At 40.5% G+C, this 23,402-nt stretch overlaps 1 protein-coding gene across 2 annotated transcripts in view; it reads left to right on the forward strand.

Moving 5' to 3' along the window:
• CCDC47 (coiled-coil domain containing 47) overlaps nt 1-23,402 on the forward strand; it is a 1,413,375-nt gene that overhangs the window by 35,566 nt on the left and 1,354,407 nt on the right. For both annotated transcript variants that reach the window (XM_044055193.1, XM_044055194.1), the window contains exon 2: nt 16,703-16,965. In XM_044055193.1, coding sequence (XP_043911128.1) covers nt 16,708-16,965 — 258 coding nt within the window. In that variant the 5' untranslated portion in view covers nt 16,703-16,707. The remainder of the gene's footprint in view (nt 1-16,702; nt 16,966-23,402) is intronic.

The raw sequence follows: 23,402 nt of genomic DNA on the forward strand, positions 1-23,402 counted from the left end.
CCTCAGACGGACTAAAGCACAGAAACATCAAGGAAGTAGTAACAGTGATTCACGCTTTGAAATGTGTACACCATCTATGGGCTCGGGGCCATTTGCAGGTGGTTACAGATGGCACCATAGTCATGTGGTATCTCAACAGGCAAGGGGGTGTAAGGTTATACTCTCTGCCAGTTGACAGTGATGGTTTGTGAGGTGGCTCTTCAGCATGCTGTAACTCTTCAGGCTTCCTACATTCTGTCATAAGACATTGTGGCAGACAGACTCTGATGATCCTGGACAGACCCTCACATGTTGAAACTCAGTACAGGCATGTTCTAGGTCTTAATCCAGATTTGGCTGACAGCTCAAGCGCCTCCTTGCAAAACTGAAAACTAGAAAAATTCTGTTCAAGACATCCTTGCAGCCGAGCATGGAGAACAGATGTTCTGCATTCTTTTGGTTAGGAACATCCTGTATGCTTTTCCATCCTTTCTAATGATTTCTAAGGTACTTCTAAAGATTCAGAAAGAATTAGCAGAAGTCATTGTGGTGACTCCATTTTGGCCCAGGCAAAATTGGTTCTCCCGTCTTAATGGAATTCACAAAGGGCAATTACCACAAGTTTCCTCACAAATTGGATCTACTCTCATACCACAAGGGGAGTTTGATATACCCCAGCATCAGTCAACTACAACTGACAGCCTGAATGATTAACTTTTAGTACCTGTTAGAGGGTGTATAGCAGGTGTTAAAGGAGGCAGGAAAACTTGCTACTAGAAAGTCTTGTGTTGGCAAATGGAGGAGATTTATTATTTGGTGCCTTGCTAGTCACAGGGTTCCGAAAGAAGTAGCACCTGTAGTTCTCAAATATTTGTTTGAGCTACTTAAAGATGGCTTGCCATATGCTTCCGTCAAGGTGCATCTTGCATTCATCTCAGCTTGTCTGCCATATGATCCCCCTCTTTTTATATGTTTGCTGTCTGTTTCTGAAAGGACTGTAGCAAATGAGACACCCTCACAAGCAAATTTCCTCCTCCTTGTGATCTCAGCTTTGTTCTGCAAAAACTGACCTTGACTCCATTTGAACTAACTTCTCAGGCTGACTTTCAGTTCATTGCTTGAAAAACTGTTTTACTTCTTGCTCTAAAATCTGCAACTTCAGTATCCGAGTTGCAGGCTGGTGGATAGATCCTATTCCAGAAAGATAGAGTTGCGTTACACACTAATCTTTCATTTATGCCTAAAGTTGTTTGAGTTTACTGTGAATCAGGCTATGTGCACTAGCAGCTCAGGTACTACCTTGACAGAACCAACTGTTTACTTAGTCACAGCATAAAAAAACATTAGCTCATGTGTAAACAGACTATATCCAGATTATTGTTTTCAGCTACTTTTTGCTATTCCCACCATGGAGTAACTAGTCCAGGCAAAAGTAAGGCACATTCTTCCAGGCCCTTGTCTCTTTGGTGGCATATTGAAAAAAGGTGGACTCTTTTAAGTATTATAGAGGCAGCAACTTGGTCCTCTGTTTTATACCTTCACAAAACACTACAAACTGGATTAGTTCTCTAGGTGCCAGAAAGGTTTTACTAGGAACATTTTCCAGGGGCTCTTGGTTATTTATCCCTCCTACTCCCAGGTAAGATGAGCTTTGGGAATCTACTCTTAGTCTACTGCAGCAGTGAGAACTAAGGACATAATTACAGTTGTGCAAGTCCACATGTCAGTAACCTGTAGGAGACTGGGTGTAGAGACTGGGCTTTAAGAAGTGGTCCTTATAGGACAATGTGTTTATACCGTGGGTTCTCCAGGTAAAGAATCTCTGTGGGCGTTCCACCTGTGTCTGGTTTCTTGTGTCTGGTTGTCTACATAGTGTGTTGTACTCAATGATGGGTGTGATAAGGGCTGTATAAAGTGACTTCCCTGGACATGTATGCCATGTCCTTAGTTGCAAGTTGGGTGACGTAGAATGATTTTCTTGCTACCTTGGCCACATGTTGGTCAAAGGCCAGATTACTCTCTGTATATATGTTCCCAGATCCCTGACTCCAGGTTAATCTCTTAGGGGTGTCTTTTATAAATGAAATAATTAGACTGGGTGTCAGTTTTCCCAAAAGACAGTATAATGCATTTCATGGCATTGAGTTTTAATCCATGACTTTGCTACCAGTCATTTGTCTGTGTGAGATCCTGTTGTAAGATGTTTGTGTTGTGCTGTGGGAGAAATTTGTGATTGCTCCTAATTTGCAGTCATCTGCTAACTTGGTCAGCCAAAGACCCTGGTTATTAGCCTTTACCTCTGAGAAGTAGCACCAAATAGGAGCCCTGAGGTACCCTGGTGGTGACTGGCCTCTTAGTGGACGTCATCTCACCAGTCCTGACTTACTGGGTCCTGTCTGTGAGCCAGATGGAAATCCAGCAAATTATGTACGGGTTTATACTCAGTTCATTGAGTTTGTCAATGCTACCCAAGTGGGGCATTGTATCGAATGTCTTAGCCAGGTCCAGGTAGGCAGTATGCATTGTTTTCCCCTCATCTGTTGCCTTGGTGACCTTCTTAAAGAAGTCCACCGGGTTTAGTAGGTCTGACCTTCCCTTGACTGGGGTAGGACCAGTGTACGAAGCTTGCCTGTGTCTTTGATCATTTCAGTGATAATTCTTTACATGGCTTTGCATGTTAAAACTAGTCAGATGGATGGGTCTGTAGTTTGAGGGGTCAATTGATTGTTCCCCCTTTTGAAATGGGATAACTGTTGTAGTCTTCCATTCCCATGGTACCAAGCCTCATGGGTTGAGGACAGAAATAAGGTGTGGTGGTTATGTTCATAGATGTGTATAGATAAACCAGAGTGAAGACCACCACGATAATGCAGAAAAACTTCTTTATTTATTTCAAACGAGAAAACACAGAGATGAGCGCTTTCGTGTACGGACTGTACGCTTCTTCAGATCTACTAAACTGTAAAGCTTTCATCCTTATATACTAATACATATTCTAATTATTAGAAACAATTATCTAATTAAAACAATAATCATTCAATCAATGGAACAATCAGTATTGAAGCAAGTCAAAAAACAGTAAAAAGACTATCTCTAGAATGTATATTGCTCCTTACTGCAAACACTGTATAGAAACTAAAAACTAAAACTATTTTTATACAGAATCGCTACTAAAAAATCAATTCTATATAGCCATATAATGAAGCACTATACATAAAATTTTTCAGTTCAATTGCACATAAGCTCCATATACAATTGTTCTGAGCTTGAAGCGTTGAATTAAAATATATAAGAAAAATATATGTGTATATAGAAAAATATACAAATGCAAAATGTAAAAATATACAGATATGAAGCTAAGCTGATCAGAGCTGAAACCATATTAAAACCATGAGCACTAATAAATGTGCATAAGATACTAAAAGGCATAAAAACCAAGAAAAACATGTGTATAGCATGTATAGAAACATCAATCATTTTAAGTAGAGTTGCTGCTACTGAGATTTGTCTGCATACATCAACTGGACATAAGCTGATTTAAGTATATTTCCTTCATTTTATTGTGGTTGTTATAACTTGGGGACTGATTTCTCAGATCTAGCTCTGTTGAAACTGTCTTCCCCACCCCCCCTCCCTGTTCTTGGATGTAGTTTAAATTTGGTGGCTTTTGCAGTGCCCGCCCCACTGTAGATTTGATCTAGGACACTCCCCCAGTCCCTTCTCTTTACCGCATTCTCTCTAATAAACCCTTTCTGCACTTGCTTTTAGTCCTTTTTAATTTAATTACATTTTTTTCATACTGTGTGTGGACTAATATTGCTACATACTCAAGTGTGCCAGCTTGCACTGCATGTGAATTGTTTTTATAGCATTTACTGTCTGTTTTTTTCCTTGTCGCTGTAAAAAAAAAAAAAAAATTCTCTTGTTTTCCTGCCTTACTGAACTAGAGTAGTCCAGTTTCAGAGTTGCTGATCCCTGGACTTTGTTTTTAGTTCCTGTTACTGATCCATTGCCTTATTAGGAAGGAGGGAAGTTTCTTTGCTTACCAGTGGGAGTGGGAAGCACTGAGCGGCCTTTTTGTCCGATTTGGTGAAGTTTCAGCCAGAAACTAGTAGTCCATTGGTCGTTTTGGGCCAGTTCCTAGCTCCTTTCAGCCCCCTGCTATAAAACACACTAAACATGCGTTTTCCAGCTTGTACCAACTCAGCACAGATCCTTGTGGTGGCCTGCAGAGTGATCCAAGCAGCAGAGAGCTAAAAGAGTGACTTTCTACCAGATATAAGTATTTTTTGTGGCTTTCCCACTGTTATTAAGCTAGCGACTGCATTTCGCCTGTTTTACTGCTACTTTAAGTGATTTCTGCATTTTACACTGTTTATTGCACTTTAAGTTACTAATTGTTGCAAATTGTTTCTGTAGGCTACACACTAAAGTGCGCTAGCCGATTTACAGCATTTATAGCATTTACTGTCTGTTTTTTTCCTTGTCTCTGTAATAAAACAAAAAAATCTCTTGTTTTCCCGCCTTACTGAACTAGAGTAGTCCAGTTTCAGAGTTGCTGATCCCTGGGCTTTGTTTTTAGTTCCTGTTACTGATCCATTGCCTTATTAGGGAGGAGGGAAGTTTCTTTGCTTACCAGTGGGAGTGGGAAGCACTGAGCAGCCTTTCTGTCCGATTTGGTGAAGCGTCAGCCGGAAACTAGTAGTCCATTGGTCGTTTTGGGCCAATTCCTAGCTCCTTTCAGCCCCCTGCTATAAAACACGCTAAACACGCGTTTTCCAGCTTGTACCAACTCAGCACAGATCCTCGTGGTGGCCTGCAGAGTGATCCAAGCAGCAGAGAGCTAAAAGAGTGACTTTCTACCAGATATAAGTATTTTTGTGGCTTTCCCACTGTTATTAAGCTAGCGACTGCATTTCGCCTGTTTTACTGCTACTTTAAGTGATTTCTGCATTTTACACTGTTTATTGCACTTTAAGTTACTAATTGTTGCAAATTGTTTCTGTAGGCTACACACTAAAGTGCGCTAGCCGATTTACAGCATTTATAGCATTTACTGTCTGTTTTTTCCTTGTCTCTGTAATAAAACAAAAAAATCTCTTGTTTTCCTGCCTTACTGAACTAGAGTAGTCCAGTTTCAGAGTTGCTGATCCCTGGGCTTTGTTTTTAGTTCCTGTTACTGATTCATTGCCTTATTAGGGAGGAGGGAAGTTTCTTTGCTTACCAGTGGGAGTGGGAAGCACTGAGCAGCCTTTCTGTCCGATTTGGTGAAGTTTCAGCCAGAAACTAGTAGTCCATTGGTTGTTTTGGGCCAATTCCTAGCTCCTTTCAGCCCCTGCTATAAAACACTCTAAAGGCCCGCTTTTCCAGCTTGTACCAACTCAGCACAGATCCTCGTGGTGGCCTGCAGAGTGATCCAAGCAGCAGAGAGCTAAAAGAGTGACTTTCTACCAGATATAAGTATTTTTGTGGCTTTCCCACTGTTATTTAAGCTAGCAACTGCATTTCGCCTGTTTTATTGCTACTTTAAGTGATTTCTGCATTTTACACTGTTTATTGCACTTTAAGTTACTAATTGTTGCAAATTGTTTCTGTAGGCTACACACTAAAGTGCTAGCCGATTTACAGCAATTACTGTCTGTTTTTTCCTTGTCTCTGTAATAAAACAAAAAATCTCTTGTTTTCCGCCTTACTGAACTAGAGTAGTCCAGTTTCAGAGTTGCTGATCCCTGGGCTTTGTTTTTAGTTCCTGTTACTGATCCATTGCCTTATTAGGAAGGAGGGAAGTTTCTTTGCTTACCAGTGGGAGTGGGAAGCACTGAGCGGCCTTTTTGTCTGATTTGGTGAAGTTTCAGCCAGAAACTAGTAGTGCATTCGTCCCTTTGGGCCAATTCCTACCTCCCTTCAGCCCCCTGCTATAAAACACGCTAAACGCGCGTAAGCGCGATTTAGAGCGGAGTTACCACTGTTGCACACAAGAGCAGCGGCGGTTAAACAAGGTTAAACTATTTGGGCCATCTAAATTCCACTCTTCCAATTTTCCCTTAAAACTACCTTCCTCGAGCTGTACTGCTGATCTAACCAGCATATCCTATAACTGAAAAGTTCATCTCTACTTGATTCCCAAGTAGACTATTCTCTATCTGTAAAGCCTAGCACTTACTCCTACAGTACTTGCACCTTGATAAAGCACTCTTATTATAGATAGTACCCCACCAGCCTAAAACCCACTTCCCCCGGAGTCCTTTGAAAGTCTCTTTATCTACTACTTCTAGTATGTCGAGGGATCAGTTGCTAGTGTCCTCTCCAGCTCAACTGGTAAACCTGGGAATATTGAGGCAATGTTACAACTGCCTCATGTACACAGACAATCCTCTCCTTCTCCCACAAAACACAAATACATGCGAGAGATGCAACTATACGGCCAAACTGGAGGCTGAGCTCTCTCAACATAGGACTGGCAAGACCAGACAGGAGGAGAAGGTAACCACACACAATACATACCCAGTCACACATGGTACCATCACAACTTCAAATCATACACATACTCACACAAAGACATACTCGGAGGCTCTGATCAAAATTTACCAAAACAGCAGAGGCCACCAAAGCAGACACCCAAACAACTACCACCTCACGACCCAACACATGCAACACATAGACCACACAGTCAGAGTGTCAAACAGTCACAGCCCTTAAGGCCAAACAAAATGCCAGACACACTTGTCATTGGTGATTCCATAGTCAGACACACTGACGTCCGCTCACCAGACTGAGTAAAGAGAAGGTCACAGTAAGCTGCCTGTCAGGCGCTAGAATCCGCCACATAACGCAAGCACTCAGGTCTCTCAACAGCAGGTACAAGTACGACTCAGTCATTGTCCACGCTGGTGTCAACGACCTGAGACGCACCTCCTTGGACTACATGAAAAGGGACATCGAGGAGCTCTCTGATTATGTAGCCCAGGCAGGTATGACCCTGACCTTGAGCAGTATCCTACCTTCACCTAGAATGATGCCACAATACAGTGATAAGATGATCAGCTTTAATAATTGGCTTAAATTCTGGTGTCATTCAAAGGGGATCCAATGTCTGTCTGCCTGGGATGACATGCTGGACAAGCCACGCTGCTTCGCAAGGGACGGCTTGCACCTGTCACCCTGGGCTTCCGGATATTGGCAAAGGCTCTTGCCACCCCATAGTGCCTTTTTAGGCAAGGCTCAAATTCTAAACCTACCACCCTAGAACACCAAAAGGAAAAAACTAAGGGTAATGCTGCTCAATGCCAGAAGTCTCAATCTCAAGATGCACGCACTCGAGGCCCTTCTCAATATGGAGAACATCGATGTCTGTGCTGTGACAGAAACCTGGTTCAAGGCTCCTGAGAGCACCCCAGCACTAACAGGTTTCACCTCATATCATGCGTTCCGCCCCAAAATCCGGACAACACCAAGAAAGGAGGGGGTGTCCATATTCATAAAGGACACCCACACCTCAAGGTTGGTGGCAACGCATGATGCATCGGAGACCATCCAGGTGCAATTAACCATAGGCAAGACTGCTCTGCAATTTGTAGCATGTTACAGGCCACCCTCTCAAACTCAGGAACCTCACATGGCCTTCCTGAAAACATTGGAGGGATAAATGTATCTCCAAACACCATCATACTAGGTGACTTTAACTACCCTAATATAGACTGGGAACACTACTCAAGCCCGAACACTCTAACCCAAAGATTCCTGGAGTTCATAAACTCAAATGCCATGGAACAACTAGTCACCATCCCCACAAGAGGAGAAAACATACTTGATCTCATCATCACGAACATGGGATCAAAATGTTCAACACCGGAAGTATACCCCTCACTGGTGAGATCAGATCATAAACTAATCTCGCTGGAGGTCCTCATCCCGCCCACCTGAAACAAAAAAGACCACAGTGAAAAACTTCTCAAAAGCCGATTTCACACTTCTAAAACTAGTGTGGTCTCCTTTAAGGCCCCTGAGCCAGTGGTAAACATTACTCAAACCGCTGAATCACTTACAAATGCCTTCTACCAGCACCTACAGGACTGCATGGATCAGGCAATCCCAAACAAAACTAAGACTCTCTGTACCAAAGGCAAGCGTCAGTCTGGTGGACCCCAGCCATAAACAAGCTCTACAACAAAAGGAGGAAGCTACTACAAGATAGAGCAAAATCCTTGAAAGGTAAGACACCTTTGATCATTATAAGTAAAAACTAAGAGCTCTCATAAAATCATCCAAGGCAAATTTTGAGAGAAAAATCGCCAAGGACTCTAAAGAGAATCATAAGGCCTTCTTTAGCTATGTTAGAAACCTAGGAGGAAACTCCCAGATATGCTCAGAATTAGTTCAAAATGATGTGAAAATTACTGAACCTACACACATTGCCAACATACTGGCTGACAGGTTCAGTGCAAACTTCTCCCCTCCCCAAAAGGAGAGATATCTATTCCAGAGGATTGTAGCCCCCAAACATCTCCAACGCCCAGGTGAGAACTGCCCTCACTAAGGCAAAAACACAGCATCCATGGGACCGGATGGTGTCCCCGGCTGTGTGCTTCATGAACTCAATGAGGAATTAAACCCACAGTTAGGACAGCTGTTTAATCTTAGCCTCACCTCAGGATACACCCAAGGAGTGGCGCACGGCGACTGTGGTCCCACTTCATAAGGGCGGTGCCTCCACAGACCCTGGAAATTACCGCCCCATTAGCTTGACAAGCCTTATCTGCAAAGCCATGGAGAGGATCATAATGGAACTCATAAATAAAGACATAGGGAACTTGCAGACTTTGGATCCAACTCAGTTTGGCTTTGTCAAAGGCAGATCCTGCCTCTTAAACTTGGTTGACTTTTTCGAGACAGTCACCAAGGCCATTGATGAGGGAAAGGCAGTCCATACAGCCTACCTCGACCTGGCAAAGGCCTTCGACACAATACCCCACTCAGGTATCATCGAAAAACTCATCAGCTTGAATGTAAACCCATACATCACAAGATGGGTTGCAAACTGGCTAAGTGACAGAACCCACAGGGTCAGAGTTGCTGGAGCCATGTCAGACTCAAAGCCTGTCACAAGTGGTGTCCCACAGGGCTCAGTCCTGGGTCCACTCTTGTTCGGCATCTACTTTTCTGAAGTACAAGCAAACACAGGAGGGTTATGGCTGACAAAGTTTGCAGATGACTGCAAACTGGGCGCCATAGTCGAAAACCCATCTGACACAGATATCCTCCAGAAGGGCCTCACAGAAATGGATAACTGGTGCCAGAGCCATGGCCTGAAGTTAAACGCCAAAAAATGCATAGTCATACCCTTTGGGAAAAACAAGGCTACCCCTAGCTACCATATAGGTGGCAATCCACTGAGCACAGAAAAGTCATCAGAGATCTGGGGACCCAGGTTGACAGTAGCCTTCGCTTGACACTCATGTTGCTAAAGTAGTTAGGAAAACCTTCTATATCACCCACCTGATCATGAAGGGATTCACATCTAGATCAAGGGAGGTCATCGTCCCCTGTACTCATCACTTATTAGACCTATGATTGAGTACAATGCCCGTTCGAATGTATCTGACCAGACACCTGCTGCAGCTTGAAAGGCCCCAAAAGTTCCTCACCAAAAGGATAAAGGGTCTCAAAAATATGTCTTATGCTGCCCGACTGAAAGAACTCCAGCTCTATTCAGTCTCATACCGCTTGCTCAGAGTTGACCTGTGCCTGACATATAAGGCCATGTCAAACCCAGATTTGATGAATATGCTTCACCTCAAAAAATCTAGATCCCTCAGAACCACAAGGGCGGGAGACTTAAACCTTGACACGGTTATAAATAGAACGTGCTGGAGGGACAGATTCATCACCCAGAGACTCCCTATGCTGTGGAACAAAATCCCGGTACATGTGAGGCAGAGCACCTCTCTGGTCTTGTTCAAGAGGAATCTTGACCAATGGATGGGAGATTGCAGATATACCCCAGGGATTACTTCAGCGTCACTGCTTGACAGAGGCACAGCAAAATGATAGGCATAGTTTTTATTCAAACTAAAGGGGTGGCGAAAGCCACATAACTATGGGCTAGGCTTATAAATGCCCTTGGGCAGATAGCCTAGTATGAACCTATGAACCTATGAACCTATATGGCATCTTAAATGTAATATAGGAAAACCAGATAAAAAAGGTAAAAGAGGGACCTGTAAAATCTAGAGACAAAGCATGTCTAAATTTTGTAAATAGAATTTCTAGTATTAAAACGAAATGCAATATGTGTGATCGTGATAGAAAACCATATATATTTTTTACTATATTGAATATGATATATAAAATAATATAGAATATATGGTTATTTAAATATATATATATATATATATATATATATATATAATAAACGCTTATTTAAAAGCAGTTAAAACGTACATCAATATGTAATCCATATAAGAAATATATAAAAATATATATATAAAAAATATATATAAGAATGTATATAGTTATGGAATTAGAATCAAATCCATAAAAAATGTATATATATATAAATAACAATACTATATGAGAAAATATTATTCTACTTGATGAAATTGTATAAAAATATATATATATATATATATATATATATATATATATATATATATATAAAAAATATATGTATAAAAAATATATATGTATGAAAATGTGTAAATATATTTTACGTTTGTCTTTTTAATATAAAAGCACATAATATAGGAAGAATATTAATTATTTCAAACTCCTTTTTTAAGTGTAGATCTAACACTAATATATTGATTCAATCCAGGTGGATAATGTGCTTTAAGGCGTATGATCCATCCTAGTTCAATGTTCTCTAGTTCATTGAAAATATCACCTTTCCTTTTGTTCGGATGGACTAATTGTAATATTCTAAATTTAAAAGCATGTCCTGGATAACTATTAATATGTTTAGCTAGGGCATTCTTCTGGTCATTCTTCTTAATATCATATAAATGATTATAAATCCTTTCTTTTAGTGACCTTGTCGTCATGCCTATATAGAATGCCTTGCAATTTTGACAATCTGCTAAATATATTAGGTTACAACTATCACAGCTAGATGTAAAACTAGGTTTAAAAATAAAACTCATCGTAGGATGTATAAATTCAAGTTCTTTTGTAGTATGACCACACGTATTGCAAGGGTATGTCCCTAATTTACTAAACGGGACCCTCATATTGACACTCTTATTTTCTTTTTTCTTTTTATTACTTATATCACTGCCTTTTTCTATGCACAACAGTCTCTTGAGACTTTTACTATTGGTGTAAATGAAAACTGGTCTCTCTCCAACTAATTTCTTAATCTCTGCATCTGTCAAAAGTATGTGCCAGTTATATATAATACTAGTGATATACTTATTGTCACTAGTGAATCTAGTTTTAAAATTCACTACCTGTTTCTTGGGTATATAGCTACCCTGTGTTCTATGTATCACATCTCTAAAACTATCTGAGACTTCTGAAGGCTGAAGGGATTGTTTCACGGAATATACCAAATTTCGGTCATATCCTCTCTCTATAAACATCTGCTCTAATCTGATGATTTGTTCTGATAGGTCTTCAGTGTCTTTGCACAATTTATTGATCCTAATGAACTGACTTTTTACTATATTTTGGAACACATGCCTAGGATGCATACTGTTATATTCCAATAATGTGTTTTTCCAACAAGGTTTCCTGTAGATGGAGTGATGTAGAAGGCCATACTCCTCTTTCCTAATAGTAACGTCTAAAAAATCTATTTTAACAAGAGAGTGTTCAGCAGTAAACCTGAAAAAAGTAGTAGTTGATTATAGATACTCCATTAGGGCTGTAAACTCATCTAGCGTGCCATTCCAAAAAAATAATATCATCCACAAATCGTTTGTACAGCAACATCTTTTGGAAACAATAATTATTAAACAGGTGCATACATTCCCAGTAGTAAACTACTAGGTTCGCGTATGTATTCGCACAGGGAGTGCCCATGGCTACTCCCCACTGTTGCAAAAATAAATCATTACCGTACATAAAAACATTATTATTTAATATAAGATCTAATAGAGCATTGAGTAAGATCTGTTCATTGTTACTAAACCTATTGCTGTCTTTAACAAGGCATCTAACGGCTTCTGTGCCATAACTATTTGGTATGGATGTGAATAGGTTCTTCATGTCCATAGTTATTAAGAGACAATCAACAGGGATACCTTGATCAAAAGCTTTTAAGTCTTCTAGAAGTTGGTAGGTGTCTCTTAGTATAGAAGGAATATCATTAACAATAGGTCTTAGTTTCTTTTCAATGTAAGTTGACATTGTTTCTGTAATCCACCCATTCCCAACAACTATGGGACGTAAAGGTGGTGGTAATATGTTTTTATGGACTTTTGGCAAACCCTTTATGTATGGGATTCTAGGCTGTTCCACTAACAAATATAAGTATAAATCATGATCAATCTGTCTACACATTAAGAAGTCATATAGCTCTTGGTGTACTTCATAAATCAGTTTCACTAGGTCAGAATGATCTATTTTAACATATGTATCTGTATCACTGAGCATGGTATGCATGCTATTGTTGTATGTCGAACTATCTAATAGAACTATACCACCTCCTTTATCAGCAGGTTTAACAATGGTATGACAATCTCGTTGTAAAGAGTATATTAATTCCCATTCTTGGTGAGAAATATTGGTATATAGCCCTTTTGTTCTATGATTACCAAAATAACTATAAAAGTCATTCTCACAGGCTCTCATGAAGCATTTTACTACTGCTGGTAATGTCGGCGTGAAAGTACTTTTCCTTTTAAAACTAGAGCAGGTTACTATGTCAGTTTCAGAGGGTTTTTTCATATTTTTAACAAAGAAATATTTCAGTGCAATATCTCGTGTGAACAGTCTCAGGTCAATTAAAACCTCACTTATATTACTAACCTGAGCTGGTATAAACGAGAGTCCTTTATTCAACAATACATTCTCAGTTTCTGTAAGAGTCCGTTTGGACAAATTGAAAACCAAACTGGTTACTCTCTCCTTCGATTCCTGTTTCCATAATTCAACTGTTCGCCTGAAAACTTCCTTTTTGTTCTCCCTCGGCTGCTGGATCTGCTCTGAGGTGTCTTTTGAAATTTTATCGGTAAAGGTAAAAAACCCTCTAGGTTTCCTTGTTTTACTTTTGGTTTCGCGCCTGGCATATTAAGGTTCTGTCTTCCCAACGCTTGCTGATTTGGAGGGGGAGTGTCTCTGATGTCATGAGCCATGGTGCTTGTAAGTGTTGAGAGCGACGTCTGTGCGTCATTAGTAGGAATAGGATCTCTTAAAAAGGAAATGTCACGTTGTGAGTGAGAAACACTCACTTCATTATCAGTGATAAGCTGTTCTTCTTGTCTATCAATGTTCATGTTAGTTGATTCAGTTCTCATTTCACGATATCTGGGCCAAGCAAAAACTTGATTATTTTGGAAGTCTATGTGATCCCTATGAAGTTTTCGTGTTTTTACTTGCTGTAATTTGTCACCATAAGCAAATACTTGATTATAAATATTGTCCAATCTCTGATGGAACATTTCCCCTTTAAATTTTGACAAAATTTCTTTGGACAAGGTATCGGCTTTTAAGGTGAGTTCTTTCTCAATGGGGAGAAAGTATTCAATGAGCAGCTTTATGTAGTTGAACCCTAGGTCTAAATTCAATTGCTGCCACTTCCTTAGTAACTCCGGATGGCTTTCGCCATAGGTTGGCATACATAGAACTCTCATACCCCTAGGAATCACTTTAAAATGTAGACACGCTTCTAAATGTCGTCTTTGCCAGATAAGTCTGTAAAGTTTATACAGTGTATTTTCAAGTTCTCTAGAAACAGCATTAAACTCTCTTTGAATGTCTACATTCCCTTTTTCCAGAGTAATAAAAGACGATGTAAATTCCATATTCAGTAAAGGGTTGTCTTTCGACTCAATTAGGGTATTCCATTTTCTTACCCCAGCTTGTTTATCCGGCACATAATCTAACTCAACTGCAGTAGCATCCATCGTGTGTGAGCAGCCGAGCGTAAAAGAAAACCAAGCAAAAGCAGAAACACACAACCTCGGCTAACTCCCAAAGGTCTCCTCCACAAAACGAAAAATGAAGAATAGATAAACCAGAGTGAAGACCACCACGATAATGCAGAAAAACTTCTTTAATTCAAACGAGAAAACACAGAGATGAGCGCTTTCGCGTACGGACTGTACGCTTCTTCAGATCTACTAAACTGTAAAGCTTTCATCCTTATATACTAATAAATATTCTAATTATTAGAAACAATTATCTAATTAAAACAATAGTCATTCAATCAGTGGAACAATCAGTATTGAAGCAAGTCAAAAAACAGTATAAAGACTATCTCTAAAATGTATATTGCTCCTTACTGCAAACACTATATAGAAACTAAAAACGAAAACTATTTTTATACAGAATCGCTATTAAAAAATCAATTCTATATAGCCATATAATGAAGCAGTATACATAAAAATTTTCAGTTCAATTGCACATAAGCTCCATATACAATTGTTCTGAGCTTGAAGCGTTTAATTAAAATATATAAGAAAAATATATGTGTATACAGAAAAATATACAAATGCAAAATGTAAAAATATACAGATATGAAGCTAAGCTGATCAGAGCTGGAGCCTTTACAAGCCTAGCCCATAGGATTACCCTGGCATCATGCCACCCAAACTTAGTTCCTACTGCTGCTGTCGAGTAGAGCCACTGGAGTGATCCCTGGAGTGAATTTTCTATTTCCGATCCACTCAAGATTTCTCTTTGAGAGGACCAGTGAGGTGCTCTGTTTGACATGTATGGGAACTCCAACACGTAGCAGAAAGTAAACGCCAACCACAGAGATGGAAAACCACAACACTTTATTCACATGTCCTGGTACCTCGGCAATTCTCAGGCGAATTGCCGAGGTACCAGGACATGTGAATAAAGTGTTGTGGTTTTCCATCTCTGTGGTTGGCGTTTACTTTCTGCTACGTGTTGGAGTTTTTTGAGATTTTTTTCTTTTGGTGTTTCGTTATGACATGTATGGGAAGTATGTTCCATAACATGGGCAGTCTCTGGGCTATGAACCTGTCCCTCCAGCATGTTTTGTTGTTTATGGTAATGAGTTTGAGGTCTCTGGAGCGTGTGGTGCGGAGGGATTGGGATTTCTTTTAGATGTAGCATTTCTAACAGAGCTGGGTCAGACATGGCTTTGTAAGTCAAGCAGAGATCGCCTCTAAGTAGGCGGTATGAGGCAGAGAATAGTTGGAGTTTTCTGAATCTGTCCATATAGGACAAATGTTCAAGTCCTAGGATCCTCTTTGTGAGATACATTTCTCACAGTTGTTGCAGGTGTCTAGTGAGGTACGTGCCAAATGGGGCATTGTACTCCATGATTAGCCTAATGAGGGAAGAGTAGAGGGAGACAATGACCTCTTTCTTCCTGGATGCAAAACCCTTAGTAATGAGATGTGCCACATAGAAGGACTTTCTGACCACAGTGGCAATGTGGTGGTCAAAAGAGAGGTTGCAGTCAACCTGTGTTCCTAGATCTCTAACGCCTTCTGTGTTCAGTGGACTATCATTGATGTGGTAATTGAAGGGAACCGGGTTTTTCCCAAGGGGGATGACGACACATTTTTTGGCATTGAGCTTAAGGCAATGGTTCTGACACCAGTCGTTTGGTCTTAGTGAGGCCTTTCTGTAGGATGTCAACATCACTTGGGGAGTTAATAATAGCTCCCAACTTGCACTCGTCTGTGAACTTTTGTCAGCCAGAGTCCCTTCATGTTGGCCTGGACTTCAGAGAAGTAGATGCCAAACAGGAGAGGACCCAGGACTGAACCCTGTGGGACTCCACTTGTGACTGGTTGACAGTATGACTTGGAGTCAGCTACGTTCACACTGTGGGTGCTATAAGTGAGCAAGTTTGCAACCCACCTAGCGATATAGGGGTTGATGCCTAGCTTAGTGAGTTTTTCTATGATTCCTGAGTGGGGAATGGTATCAAAGGTCTTGGCCAGTTTAGTCTAGGCTGTATGAACCACCTTGCCTTCTTTTTTGTTATATATGATGAATGTTGGGTGATAGTTGGAGATGGTTATAACACCTCTAGCTTTTTACATGTAATTTTTTTTTGTTATGTTGAGTGTTGTACTCATCCTCAAAAGTCCCCTAATGGTTGTAGTTTAAAAAAAAAAACCTAGATATAATAAACTCAGTAGATTCTTTGGTCACAAGCCACTTTCATGAGACACGGTCTGGGCCTGTGCATTCTTACATGTACAGTGACATAGTAATATAACAGAACAAACTGGAATCCAATTGCTATCCATGTGTATCATATATAGATATGTATATGTATATAAAAATTATATTTTGTAGATGTGATCGCTTTAAACAAGTGTATGTAATGCAGCCTCTGCAGTTAATTATGCATTTGTAGTACAGTCACCATGGAATGCTTATGATGCTCTGTGGGAAAAGAGTGAACAAGCAGCAAAGAGCAGTCACATATAATGCTTTAAGAGAAGTTACATTTTAAATAATGTATTGCATACACTGTATGGCTTTAACTCTTTAGACTTCAGACTATCAGTCACATGCTTTCCATGAGTTGTGCACAACTGGATCTGATTTCTCTCCTTTGTTTTAATCCATGTAGGCACCATGAAGCACCTCTATGTTCTTTCTGTGATATTCTTGCTCTCCTGGGGTATGTCTTCTGCAAAATTTGATGAGTTTGATGGTGAGGAAGCTATGGAGTATGATGACAATGACTTTGCAGAGTTTGAGGACATGAGTGAAGACAGCCCAACGGAAGCACCCCAGAGAGTTATCACTACTGAGGATGATGAAGAAGAAGCCACTGTAGAGCTTGAAGGGCAGGATGAAAATCAAGACGACTTTGAAGATTCTGAAACACAGGTATGGTGCCACCAATTCTCATACTGTTGCCTTCCATGATCACTTCTTTCAGGTTTTATATGACTATTCACTAAACAGCATAACAAATAAATGCAATACAATTGCCTTTCCCAAAAATGCGTTTGAATTTCTGTTGGATGATGCAGCCTCAGTATGGGAAGGATCTGAAGTCATTGCAAAGGACATTTTATTTATTTGTTTGTGTGTATGTATGTCAGAGTTTCACTAGGTACTTTATGTTGAGCCAAAGGCCTTTCTATGTGTGACTTGGGTTTTTTTGCTGTTTATCAAATACTTGAGTACTGTGCAAAGTAAATTGGTTTAATAGAAGTAAAATTGTGTGCGTAGTATGCACAAGAATAGATATGCCCCTGTGACTTAGTATTATACTTTTACTACTTACTTATAATGAAATACACACATTAGTTGAACATCATTGTTCTGCATTTAACCTGATTCCCATCTAAAAACAATGCTAAGTAGTTCACATTTTAAGTATATGCTTTCAAACTGGGTTGTCTCCCATGATAGATGCCTGAAGTCACTGTACTCATTAGCGTACAGACTACTTAGAGGAGACTTGTGCCTGGCCTACAGAGCAATATTTGATCCAAACCTAATGGAAATGCTGCACATCTGTAAGTCTAATGGGACAAGGGTCACCTGCTCCAGGGACCTTAACCTGGCCTATGACATAAATAGGACCTGCCAGAGAGACAGATGTCTCTCAGAGGTTGCCACTCCTCTGAAATAGGCTATCAGTACACATCAAACAGAGCTCCTCTATGACCCTGTTTAAGCATAGCCTGGATGGGAAACCATAAATTCCTGCTGGGGATTTCACCTATGACCCTCCTAGATATGGGCAGTCATTGCTAAGATCTCGAGTTTAGGCAAGATCCTTTTATTGCGTTTCTCCAGTATTATATTGGGTACACATAGCTAGGTTTATAAAGACTTTTGGGTCAATAGCCCAGTAACCACCTATGTACTGTTCTAAGTGGAACACGAGCCACAGGTTACCCACGTGGAAGAACTTTGTTAATTTGGTTGCAGTTTGTTACCAAAATAAGATGCATAAATGTGACATCCGCATGCACATACCTCAGAACTTTCTTTGCCACAGTCGAACGTCAGCTTGCTCGTTCAGCTCTACACTAGTGACTCCAACAAAGATAAGTACCCCGTCTGTGAATCTTTTCATACCTTTTTGCTATGCTTAGGTTGCTGTTTAACTCTTATTTAGCTGATTCCATCATTGTCATCTAGGAAGGGAAAATGTAAGTGCGGTCTGCAGATCCCGGACAAAGACAGCCACAAGCTCCGCTTGTTTTGCTTAGGGCTGTCCCACGACTATAAAGTGTGTTCAGTCTGCCAGTCGTTTGTTCTGAATACTGCAGCATGAGAATAGAAGGACATAGAATAGTTGTATAAAACTGTACCATAACCCTAGATGTCCTTCTCTTCCATGTTGCAGTATTCCTATTCCTTCCCTACCACCTACAGGGCCTTTTCCCTTATCTGGATGGCATCTTTTCAGCTGGCCTCAGACTGTTGTCTGACTGGGCATTCAGTTCTGAGGTCTGTGCCTGCAGATGTCACATTTATGTCCCACGGTTTATGGCCCCTGCATGTGACATCCTACGCACCTTACAGCAGCCAGGCTATGCTTTTGTGTATGAGCCGGATGGATCCCCATGTGTGAGAATACTGCAACATGGAAGAGAAGGACATCTATGGTTATGGTAACATTTTACACAACTATCCTTTCTGCATAAATGCTTGTGTCACCACCATTGATGCAGACAGTTCTGCATATTGCACCCTTGATGCATATACTCTGACATTGGCCTTGACTGGAAATATTTCTTTACATGAGCCTTTATATTTCTACCTTATCAAAGAGCAGAACAGAGGGTTTAGCAACCTCATGCAAAGGTCATTCTGTGAGTTTTTGACCCTTCCTGTTTCTTCATCACACTCAAATTGTCTCCTAAGACTGGCATGAAACATGTGCAAGAGAAAGCACATAGCCTGTTCTTTAGTCTTCCACTCAGATATCAAAGATTACATGGTGTAAATTCCCCCACATCTTCCTAATGACTCCCAAGTTTTTATTTTTGAACACCTTTATTAAATTATGACTAAAAGGAGGCAAATATACAGTAACCGAAAAAGAAAAACTGTAGTAATATTTTTCCTGTTTATGTACATTGTACATTACATTGTTTCTTTGTAATTGTCATCAGTCCAACTTTATATAAATTGTTGAATTTCTTCCTTCTCTTAAACCTCACTCTTCCTCCTCCTGAGCATTATTCTGCACATATTATTTCCACAATTTCCATTTATTTCTATGTAATTTACTCCTTCCCTTTTCTAAATATCCCTCTTCCACTTCTTTTATTTCTTTTATAATATTCACTACTTCAGATACAGTTGGTTTAGACGTTGATTTCCCTTTTTCTATTAATTGCTTTTTGCATCCAACAGAATTCATTTTAATAAGACCTTAACTATATCTAGGCAATTCATATCCTGTGTCCCAGCTCAAAAAATTATTTCTTTAGTTTAAGCCACTTGCTCATGCAATACTTCTGACAGAGTACACTGTAGGGAATTTTTAAAATCTGCTAACTCGTTACACGCCCAAAACATATGTTTCCACTTGCGTCTTTCTTCCCCATAACAATCGGAACATTTGCTGTCTACCTGAGGAAAAAATTTTTGAAGTCTGCTTGGGGTATAAAAATACCTATGCAAACACTTCCAAACAAGGATCCTAAACCTTCTGGATTTTGTTACATACTCGAGAACCATACATGTGTCCTCTTGTTGTAAATTGCTTTTCCAGTCTCTTTTCCCAATCTTTTTCAAAGCTCACTGATTGATTCTTATAGTTATCATACAATGTTTTATATGCTGCACTAATTATCCCTATTTTAACAGCCACTTCTGTTCTAGATTCAACACTAAAAGAGTGGGGCTTTCAGTTAAGATTCCCCTATCTCTCTGCCTGTAGTCTGATTGCATTCTCAGAATGCAATCTCTAGTCTGCAGTCCAGTCTTCCTGTTGGCCTCATCCCACTGTGTCACATTTCCCTGTCTTGTCAGCAAGGTGACCTTTTTTAATGGTACTTTGAACAGTTCCACTGTTTTCAGTCTACATGTTGAAACACCTCTGGAGGATATGAAAAGGAAAGGCAGACCCTTTTTGGTTGTTGGTGTGAAAGTGCAGACCCCATAATGCTCCTTTTTGGGGATGCAGTGGAGCCTATATAAATTTTAGTTTAGTCGCTCCAGTGTCATAGAGGGAGAAAGCCCAGACTACACCCCAATTGACCTGGGTTCAGTCAGCAGCTTGAGAACCTGACTGAGAGGCAGGAAGGGATGAGCATTACCATCCTTGGATGGGTGGTCCTATGGACATGTCTGACACTGATCCCTGGTGGAGTCTGGGGACATCATTATCAGGGTGTGTGCCCATAAAAGGGAATACGATGGGCTTGGCTGAGCTGCTGCAGAGGTGGGACAAAATATTGCATGCCCAGATTGAATGCCTGTCCTGGTCTTCAGCACAGGAACCACAGGGGAGGGGGAAGAAAAATGTGTATGTCATGAAGTACCCCCCTGGCTAGAAGATGAACATAGACTCCCCCAGGGCGTTCTTGGAATCTTAGCTGGCTCTGGGTCAAATTTTGGCATTGGACCAAGGGGTGAATTGGAGTGCCGGTAGACCCAACAGAGGATGTGAGCACTGAGACAACTGTCAGAATGACAGTAAGGGAGGGAAAAATAATTTTGGTTTAGGAGCAGGCAGCAGCAGCAATATAACCAAAGGTTTGGAAGTAAAGAGAAAGATACTTTTCCTAATGGTCACTAGCCCAGAGACTGGAGTAATTGGAAACTATGGGGAGTAGCAAGTCCTTCCTTCAGGGGACAGCATCAGAACCCCTCAGATCTTGCCTGGCTGCACATGTTAGGCAGCAGTCTTGGACTGTGTGTCCCTTCACTTGCAGTCTTGGCTGTCCAGTAAGTGCATAATGACAGTAATATCAAAGAGCTGTGCAGTTCCTTTTCACACTCCTGCTTATGCCCACCATCTCCTCTTACCAAATGTCTCACCTGTCAAAATGTATGGCTAGTAGAAACAACTTAAGACTCATTCTGGAGAGTCGTGTTCTTTTTGGTGCTCAGTAAGACAAAGGACCTCATGCCCATGTTACCGTTCAGTGGCCTAAATTAATTTATTACTTAAAACATTGTCATATTACAGTCCATCCATTCTTACTTGAATGTCAGAAGGAGATTGAATGATTGTGCTGTTTAGATCTCAAGTATACCTACCTCCACATCAAGACTGACAAGGACTCCAGGAGGTTTGTTCATCTTTGGGTAGGAGACATTTTTAGCAGATGCAGACTCTGCTGTTTGGCCTCATCCCACCCACTAATGTGTTTGACAGCTGTATTTCCATGTTTGCAGTGAACCAGAGGCTATTAGGGATGAAAAGTGTTTGTCTCCTTATCTGGTTGACTAGCTCCTGGTTACTTCCTCATGGTACAGGTTGATATCTTTTCCGGAGTCTCTTCTGAATTACTTTCATTCTTTGGGGGTCACAGTGAACTTCATAAAGGCCTAGTGTAGGTACTTGTCAGATACTGACTTTTATAAGCTGTACCCTGGACATGTTGTGCAGGGCTCATCTTCCCATGGGCAGCATACTTTCATTATAAAACTTACTCTCACAGATTGCTCATTCTTAGTAACAATTTCATGTGCCAAAGTACCTGGGGTAGAGGTCAGAAACAATATGCATGGTTTCTTTTGCAGGGTGTTTCATGCAAGTTCTTCAGTAGACTTTGAAAGTTCAGTGGTTTCAGATTGCAGATATTGTAAACCTTAAGATAAAAAAATTCAAGTGCTTGCAGATTACTTTTCATCTGACGACTTCACAGTTCAGACTCTGAGTACTTCATTTCAGTTTGCCTTTTCTGTAGTGGTGGTCACTGCAAATATAAGGGCAGCATATCCAAGGTGTATAGTCCCACCTGGAGGTTAGTTTTGGACTTCAGTATCCTGGAGGTGAGGGTACTGGCCTTTCAAGACTCACTGACACAGGGTGCAGTAGCCCTCTACGCCAACAGTGGTGAAGTGGTTTGGTGTATAAACAAGTTTAGGGGAAGTCTGTTCTACCCTTCCCGTTGAGAAGCAGTGATGGTACATGAAAGAACCACTTTCTGATTGCCTTTCTGAACAGTGTAGCTGACAGTTACTTAGTGGACACACACACACACACACACACACACACACACACACACACACACACACACACACACACACACACACACACACACACACACACACACACACTCCTCACTGATGCCTCACAAGTGATTTCTCAGTCCATCAGTAGTGCAGATACTGTTCTATCACTGGGGAAGCCTTGCTGTGATCTTTTATCCCCATACAATAGAGCTCCAAGTGAGCATATTCTATTCCTTGCTTCCTCCTCTGGGGGAATGTTTCCAGAATAACGTTGCCTCCTTTATGTTTTCTCCCTCTTCCCACTGTTGTGAAGTTCTTTTAGAAAGCTGTGCAGGGCAAGTCCAAAGTAATTCTTGCATTGCAGTGTCTGCTTTGACAGGATTGATTCCAGCTGCTCATGCCTAATCTTTCTTTCTTTATTTGGTATTTGTTTAGCATTTGTTTATTGGGAAGCTTTGACTGGTCAAGAAGCCCTTTTTCAGTAGAGGCCCGGGAAGAAAAACTCCAACTATACAAGTAAAACGACAGCCATATATTTACAGGGAGTATACACTTACACATTATTTACAAAGAATAGTAGTGGGATTTGCTTCACTTTTGCACACCGTGATTGAAGTCTCAAGAGAAAGTTCTGTTTGCAGAGTTTAGGATAAAAAGGAAGGGGTTAGTTACCTGAGAAAATTTAAGATGCTGAGCTGCCTAATGCCTGACTGCATACATCCTGGGATGTATGCAGGATAGGCTTGGTCATGGAAGTATATCATTACAGTAAGGATATAACTTTTGTTTGTAAACTGCCACAACTCTGTGGACCCTTATGTGCTTTGTTTGAACCTTGTGGTTATTAGGGTTTTTAGAACTCTGTCGATTTAAGAATGCTAGTTGGAGACAGCAGTTAGCATTATTGTACTCTTCTGTAGCTCATCCTTTTGTAATGATTCCTTTTCTGTCCAACCTGGTGGATGTTGTGTGTACATTATTGTACATCCTGTGATGTACTGTTGTATGACTGTATTTGTTGTTTTTGATGTGCTTATTGACTTGAGTATTATTTGAAAATGATGCTGTATATGCTTGATGATCTGAACCGTAGTAGAAAACTGTCCTTATTAAAATCTGTCAACCCACCCAGTTATCAAAAGAATAAGAGAAATGGGATATAAAATGGA

This window comes from Protopterus annectens, chromosome 13.part0 (assembly GCF_019279795.1).
Source record: "Protopterus annectens isolate FY-2018-M chromosome 13.part0, PAN1.0, whole genome shotgun sequence".
NCBI lineage: Eukaryota > Metazoa > Chordata > Ceratodontiformes > Protopteridae > Protopterus > Protopterus annectens.